Here is an 8,295-nt window from a genome sequence, read left to right as displayed (position 1 = left end):
AGAGAAAAGAGAGGCAGGACAATTAAAGATATGGTTGGGGGCATGGTTTGGAGGTGGCACCCCACCTAGAGTCCCCGTGTGGGGCTGGGGTTGTGATCAGGTGTTGCAGAATATTTGTTTACAAAGATATGTTGCATTTGTTTATGTTGCAGAATATTTAATTATATAAAGATGTGTTTGCTATGTTATTTTGCCTGCCTAAGGCACCCGATTGACCTAATAAAAAGTTGAATATCCAACGGCAAGGGAGGAGGCATAGGTGGTACTTCCAGACAGGGAGTAAGGAGGAGGAATTTAGGCTCAGAGGAAGAAAGAAAAGAGATGCCAGGGAGGTGCCAGGGGTCAGACAGACAGATACAGCCGAAGCAAGGAAGGAGGACATACAAAATGAAAGGTAAAAAGGCCTGAAGTTTGCAAAACATAGATGAAGAGAAACAGATAAGAGATAGTGGTATAAGCCTAAGCTAAGGCTGAGCATTCATAATTAATAAGTCTCTGTGTCTTTATTTGGGAACTGGTTGGCAGCTCAAAGAAAAGGATGGAGCCCCTACCTAAGAACCCTCAGTGAAGGTCTAGGGGCATGGTCAGGGGTAGAACCCCTACCTAGAATCCTCCAGTGAGGGTCTAGGGGCATAGTCAGGATGGAGCCTCAGTCTAGAATCCCCCAGTGAAAGTCTGGGGGCATGGTCAGGGGTAGAACCCCTGCCCAGAATCCCCCAGTGAGGGGCTGTAGCATGATCAGGTGTGGGGTCTCTGCATAGAATCCCCTAGTGAGGGACTGGGGGCATGGTGAGGTGTTGGGAGCCTTGAAGCTTAGTTTCAGACCTGTATATGCTTGTCCAGTGGTTCTCCAGATAAGGCCAAAGCCCACAAGGACAGTCTCACTGGGCAAGGACTAATGGACTTTGGTACAGTGCAGAATACAACTGTGATGGGGAATGTTCTTCTGTATATATGTTTCTCTTATTAGTTAATGAATAAAACAGTTTGGCTGATTGGCCAGACAGGAAGTGATGTAGCTAGGCAGAATCAGGATATAAGCAGGCTCAAACTGGAAATCGCTCTCTTCTCTGTGGAGATGCTGAGCAGTCATCATGTAGCAAGCAAAGGAGTTGCAGGTCTAAGATAAGACCATGTGGAAATACTTAGAGTAAAAGTAATGGATGATAATTAAGATAGAGCTTGCCAATAAAATACCCTAGCCAACAGCCAACATTTTCATAACTAATAAGGCATCTGTGTGTTCATTTGGGGTTGACGCGGCTGTAGGACCAGGTTGGTAGGAAGAGTTCATGTAACACATCTGGGAATGTGTGGCCTGCATGCTCTCTTCACTCTCCTAATATTGATGATTCTCTTGGCAGTTTTAGTTTTGTCTTGTCAGTTATACATTAGACAGATGTGATTATTCCTGGAAACTCCATTTCTTTTCTCAAATGTTTTCCCCTTTGGGAGCTGATGCTTCTTAGGTTTCTTGTCTGGGGATGCCAGCTATCACTGAGAATTCAGGAGCTGCTCTGATTCAGTACTGACAGCATCAGAGGCAGATCACCCCTATTTCCGTAAATACATTTTGAACGAGATAGTTGTTCTTGAAAAGGTGTGCCGGTGTCAGTCATCTTTTAGTTTTGTATAGATAGGATGTACCTGGCCTTATATTTACCCAATCTAGCAAAATGATAAGTGTTGATTTTGGTTTAAAGATGTTTTGATGTAATAGTTGACATACTTGTTTTTGCCAGGGGTCAACACTGGAGGATGGGAAAAACTTGTTTGTTAGTATAGAAAAACATGTGTTTTTTTTTTTTTTTAATCTATAAATAAAGATTGCTGGAGCTATTTAGGGCCAGCCACTTCTGTGAAACTCAACTGGTGGTCGGACAATTCATTTCTTCATGCCTACATCTCAGGACCTGAACCAAGGCTGCAGCAGAACTCAGCATTGACGGGTAGAGCCCATGCCTAGAATCTCCCAGAGAGGGTCTGGGGGCATAATCAGGGTGGAGCCTCTGCCTAGAATCTCCCAATGGTGGTCAGGGGTGGAGCCCCTGTCTAGAATCTCCCAATGAGGGGCTGTAGTCATGGTCAGGGGTGGAATGCCTGGTTGGTAGGAACACTCCCTGATCACTCTTTATTGTTAACAATTTATTGGGACAAGAGCCAATGTGTAACATACATGGAGGTCAGAGATCCTTCACTGCCGCATCTGTGTGTTTTGCTGTTTCTGAAAGTCTGTTGGGATTCTCTCTGTCTGGTCCCTCACTCTCCTGGAACGCAGCCACCACTGCAGTCTGCCCTGCAGCCGTTTGCTGCTGTAGGACTCCAGGAAGTTCTGGAACAGCTCGGAACAGAAGTTCTTGAAGCGCTGGCCCCTCTCCGTGCTTAGCTCCTTGGGAATGGCATAGGACAGCCATATGCTCAGCAGCGTCATGATGACAAGCAGTGTGATGCTAAGCACGGGTGGGAACATCGCCACGGGTAAGGCTCCATACACGTACACGCTGAACATGGTGTCCAGATTGCAGTAGCTGCAGGGGACAGTGAGCACAGTCTGTCCTGGATCCTTACTCCCGTTCACAAGCTGACTTTTTCTTGCATGTGGGTACTAAGATGTGGTTTTTTGTTTGTTTGTTTGTTTGTTTGTTTGTTGTCTGTTTGCTTTGGGAGTTTGGGGGAGGGGGACTAAGGACAATCACATCAGCATGGAAAGAAAAATGTGACGACAGTTCAGCTGAACTTCAGCTGCTGCCAGGAGAAGAATGGTGGGAGAGACTGTGTGGTCAGGCACATGGAGGACAAACAGCCTCAGCAAGGGGAGGGAATCTTTAGTGAAAGCCAGCAGCCCAAAGTTTCAAGGGGAAGCAAGGGGGAAGAGTAGGCCAAACCCCTGCCCTTAACATGGCTACAGCCTACAGGCTGTTGCTGTGTGATTTTTGATCATGATCTCATGTAGCCCAGGATGCCGTCAAACTAGTTATGTAGCCAAGGATGGCTTTGAATCATTGATCCTCCTATGTCAGTCCAGGTCCCCATTTCTGGGATGACAGACGTGCACCACTATACCTGGAATCTGCCAGATGGCTTGGACACCAAACCTTGTGTCACCTCTCCTTGACATCCCCCCGCCGTAGTGTCCCCTCTACTCACCTGTAGTGTGGATCCACCACAGACAGAAGGAAGATATAGATTCCATTTCTTTGCCCAAAAATAACCCTATTGTCTGTCCGGCCACCTAAGATCTGATACTCGACCTCTGGCCATAGCAGGGGGTTGTTCTTGTTGTCCTCGTGGCAGCTGACATAGTTCTGGGGACAAGGACAGAGGAATACCATTCCCAATGACCCTAGACTCTCAGCCTCTGTCCATCACACAGCCAGCACTATCTATTCCAGTGAACTCCTAAGGAAACTCTTGTAGGTAGGGCCTTGGGCCTCCTAACCCCACACCAGCCTCTTCCCTCTGCTCTTCCTGGGACTCCTGGCAAGATATAGCCTAGGCTTTGTCTTGGGTCCCTCCAGCCTCCAGCTCCACATTGATAGGATAGTCGGGGGAGACCAGCAGCGTGGGTGGAACCCCGCCTACCTCTCTGTTCCAGACAGACATTTGGTCTACATTGCCCAGCTCTGTCTGAAAGGTACTCCAGTTCTGAGGTTGTGACCGGCAGTTTGCAGTGGCAGCCGTCAGCGAGTATGAATAGGTGACTATCCCGTTGATCTCTGTGATCACGTACTCAGCATTCATGATTTCTTCTAGAATCCCATTCTTCCACCTGAGACACAAGGTGAGGTAGCTGGGCTCCCTGGAAGGACACTGCTGGGGGTCACCCTGACAGGGGGACACTGCTGGAGGTCACACTGATGGAAGGTGTGGGAAAGAATGGAGGAGAAGCAGAAAGGGAGGGGACCCAGCCATTGTGTCAAGAGCCCTCCCTGAAAAGGAAGCTTTGAGTACAAAGACATTTGCTATGTTGTGTGTTTGGGTTTTGTTTGTTGTTTCTGTAGCCCAGGCTAGCCTTGAACTCCTGATCCCCCTATCTCCACCTCTTCACTGCTGGGATGACAGGTGTACTCCACGGTGCCTGGTTGACAGGGTGCTGGGAATGGGACCTGGGACTTTGTGGAACAGACGAAGGCACTCTACCACTTGGTGCCGGCAAACAGAATGGCCGCAGGCTACCTATCCCAGGTAGATTTGGATGACATCCATGGATACCTCCCTGAATCTCAGGGTCTGCTCCCAAGGACTGAAGCAATCCTGGCATCAGAGGATTGAACCAACAGTGACTGAGTTCCTTGTTTTCAGATTGAATTTCCCTCAAAAGCTGAGGATCTGAACAATCTGGACATATAGACATGGAGCTGACCTTAACAGGCAGGGTTAGATGATGTGGGGGACAAGTATAGGCCTCAGAGAGCAGGCATCGCCATTTCAACCTAGAGAGGACTTCAAGGCTGCAGACAGCCTAGAGGTCCCTGCCTGTGGTCACAGCACTTGGGGAGATAAAGCATGGGGAGTTTGTGGCCAGCCTAGGCTATATGAGACACTACCTTAAAGCTAAGCGACAAGAGCCGAACCGTGTTCCAAAGAGAGTGCCTCGTGATGTTAGTCCTCAAAGACTCCACATACTTAGGGAATGAACAGTATTTATTGACAGCTTCTGGAGACTTTAGAAGTTCTAGCTCCAGAAGCTTTTGCCAGTGGGCCATACACACTACCCAAATCCCTGTGTTTAAGGGAAAGTTTGCATATGTTCAACCTCCATACAACGGTTTCTCTGTGAGCCCTGGATGTCCTCAAACTCAGGAGATCCTCCTGCCTCTGCCCCGAGTGCTAAGATTAAAGGTGAGCACCACCACTGCTCGCCTCAAAATAATCTCTTTAAGACAGAATCTTGTTGTGCAGCCCAGACTAGCCTCAAAACTGAAATCCTTCTGCCTCAGCTTCCTGAGTGCTAGGATTACAAGTGTGTGCAATAGCACCTGTCTCTGAGTTTCTATGTGGCTCTGCCTTCATTATCATATCTGCTTGACAAACTCCTACTCATCCTTCAAAACCCCACAATCATTCATAGAAACATAGAACATAGACATTGCTCTGGGTGAGAACAGAGTCAGGACAAAAGAAGACGAAGGGAAACCCTAGACAGCATTGAAGGGGTCAGAAGAAAAAAAATGTAATTCAGGTGTAGTGGCACAAGAGGTGCCAACCCTTGGAGGAGGGCTGGGGCAGGAGAGTGAATTAAAGAAAGAAGAACCAGAGGGCCCACTGTGTACATCTGCAAGTCGAGCTGAGGCCTTATTCACACTGACACCTGGGCTCATGACTCCTTAGCTTTGGGCTCACTTTGGGCTGACTTGGGACAGAGTGGGAGACTGTCCCTGGAGGAGGATATGGCTGGGGCAGGGTGCTGGGGCAGCATGGGGCTTACACTTCCACCACAGGCTTCCATGGCTTGTCGTAGTAGACCAGGCGAGGGCAGCCCAGGTCCTTGTACTGGTAATACACCAGCAGGTCATTCTGGGCCCCGGCATCATGGTTTATTGGGTCATAGGCTTCCCTTTGAAGAGACAAGGAGCACTATGATTAGAAGCCTACACCAACACCCAGGTCACTGTTTTGTTCTTAAGTCACAGGTCCTTGGATCTGACTCAGCTCCTGGCAGCTACAGATCCATCTCTGCTGAGCCCTCCCTGCCAGGACTGACAGGTAAAGACACTTTTCTTCAGATTTATATTTATGTGTGTGACTGCTTTGCCTACATGTGTTTCTGTACACCATGTGTGGGTATGTGTGTGTCTGCCTGTGTATGTTTTGAGTATCTGTTTGTGTCTGTGTGTGCCTGTTTCTGTGTCTGTATGTATGTTTGTGTCTACTTCTATGTGTGTATATCTGTATGTTTGTGTGCCTGTATGTGCCTGTGTGTGTCTCTTTGTACCTGTTTGTATGTCTGTATGTATGTGTATGTGTATTTGTATGTGTCTCTGTGTGTATGTCTGTCTGTGTGTGCCTTTTTAGCCAGTGCATTTTAAGGCAATCTCAAGCATCTCCTGAAAGGGGGCCACGGCCAATCCATTGACAGCCACCCACACAAAGACCAAACTGAACCCATCCCAGCTTCCTCCTCTCAGGCCCATGTGTGGTTAGGAACCCTTGGACAGAAGGCTGTGGGAGATACACCACGATGGCCCAGGGGTGGAGGGGATGCGTGGGTAAAGGCACTTGCCGCCTAGCTGGTGGCCTGAGTTCACTCTCTGGGACCCACGTGCTGAAAGGAGAGAGTAACAACCACAAATTGCCCTCTGCCTACCACATGCCACATTAAATGAGTGAATAAATAAAATGTAATCAAAATATTTTTAAAAACATTCCTTTAGACAGTGTTCTTCTCTCTCTAAGTCACCTCCCCCACCCTGGGGGGGGATACTGGTTCTGGGTAATCAGTGGATGCTAAAATCCACAGATGTGTAAACCCCATATAAACAATGGTGTGAGCAGGGGCTGTTGTCCACATCTGTCCTTCCAGCTACTCAGGAGGCTGAGGCAACGATTATTGAGTGTCAGATCCTGGCTTACAAAAAATGATTAAGAAAACAGGCAAGAGGCATGGTCAGGGGTGGAACCCTTGCTGAAAATTCCCCAGAAAGGGGCTGGGTCGTGGCTCAGGGGTGGAGCTACCTACCACCTAGAATCCCTCAGGGAGGGGCTGGTGGCAGGGCTCAGGTTAGCACCTAGACTACGTTTGTTAAGTCATAAAGCTAAGTGTGTTTGGTATTGCACCAGAAAAAACAAAAACAAAAACAAAAACAAAAAAAAAAAAAAAAAACACTGTGCTGCCTCCCTGAGTGACAGACCACCACCAAACCCAGCATCACCAATGCTGACCTTGGCTTAGTGCTACCTTTATTAGCCAACTTGATACAAGACAGGGTTATCTGGGAAGGGGAATCTCAGATGAGAAAATGCCTTCATAAGATCAGGTTGTAGTTTGTAGGCATGAATTCAAGGCCAGCCTGGCCTACAGAGTGAGTGACAGGAGGGGCTCCAAAGCTACACTGAGAAACCCTGTTTCGAAAAACCAAAAAATGTCTAAAAGTATACAATGAGTTTGGGGTGGAAATCATCTTCAACAAATTCTGCTGGCACAATTGGATGAGGGTGTGTAGAAGACTGCAGAGAGACCAATGTCTATCAAGTCCAAATGGATCAAAGACCTCAAGATAAATCCAACTAAACTGAACCTTCTTAAAAGAGAAAGTAGGCAGTACCCTTGAACAAATTGGTATGGGACACTGCTTCCTGAACATAACTCCAGGGGCACAGACACTGAAAGCAACAATTAATAAATGGGACCTCTTCAAAATGAGAAGCTTCTGTAAGGCAAAGGACACAGTCGACAAGACCAAACGGCAGACCACAGACTGGGAAAAGATTTTCATCAATCCTATATCCAACAAAGGGCTGATCTCCAAAATATACAAAGAACTCAAGAAACTAGTCAACAAAACACCAAATAACCCTATTAAAAAATGGGGTACAGAACTGAAGAAAGAATTCTCAATAGAGGAAATAAAAAAGGCTGAAAGACACTTAAGAAAGTGCTCAACATCCTTAGCTATCAGGGAAATGCAAATCAAAACAACTTTGAGATACCATCTTACTCCTGCCAGAATGGCTAAAATTAGAAACACCAATGATGACTCATGTTGGAGAGGATGTGGAGAAATGGGAACACTCCTCCAGTGCTGGTGGGAGTGCAAACTCGTACAGCCATTTTAGAGATCAGTATGCTGGTTCCTCAGGAAAATGGAAATTAGTTTAGCACAGAACCCGGCAATCCCCCTCTTAGGCATATACCCAAATGATTCACATCCATGCAACAAAGACATCTGTTCAACTATGTCCATAGCAGCACTATTTGTAATAGCAAGAACCTGGAAGCAACCTAGATGCCCCTCAATTGAAGAATGGATAATGAAGATGAGGCACATCTACACAATGGAATACTACTCTGCAGAAAAAAAATAATGGTATCTTGAAATTCGCAGGCAAGTGGATGGCACTTGAAGAAACCATCCTGAATGAGGTAACCCAGTCACAAAAAGAGGAACATAGTATGTACTCACTCATATATGGATTTTAGACCTAGATCAAAGGATCACCAGCCTATAATTCACACCACCAGAGGAACTAGGATACAAGGTGTATTCTAAGAGATTCATATAAAGTCCCTCACAGAATTGGGAAGGGACAAGTCCCCCAGAGCACAGGGGAAGTGGGGGGGGGGACAGCGAATGG

At 47.0% G+C, this 8,295-nt stretch overlaps 1 protein-coding gene across 1 annotated transcript in view; it reads right to left on the bottom strand.

Annotated features, from left to right (window-relative positions):
- Nucleotides 1-2,194: 2,194 nt before the first annotated feature.
- Catsperd (cation channel sperm associated auxiliary subunit delta) overlaps nucleotides 2,195-8,295 on the bottom strand; it is a 39,889-nt gene continuing 33,788 nt past the window's right edge. The window contains exons 19-22 of the mRNA XM_051177239.1: nucleotides 5,429-5,557; nucleotides 3,583-3,769; nucleotides 3,148-3,305; nucleotides 2,195-2,528 (exon numbers count right to left, since the gene is read on the bottom strand). Of these exons, the coding sequence (XP_051033196.1) occupies nucleotides 2,195-2,528; nucleotides 3,148-3,305; nucleotides 3,583-3,769; nucleotides 5,429-5,557 (808 nt within the window). The remainder of the gene's footprint in view (nucleotides 2,529-3,147; nucleotides 3,306-3,582; nucleotides 3,770-5,428; nucleotides 5,558-8,295) is intronic.

Source organism: Phodopus roborovskii, unplaced genomic scaffold, assembly GCF_943737965.1.
Source record: "Phodopus roborovskii unplaced genomic scaffold, PHOROB, whole genome shotgun sequence".
NCBI classification, from domain to species: Eukaryota; Metazoa; Chordata; class Mammalia; order Rodentia; family Cricetidae; genus Phodopus; species Phodopus roborovskii.
Note: the sequence above shows the minus strand (reverse complement) of the source record. Positions and strands in the feature narration are given on the sequence as shown.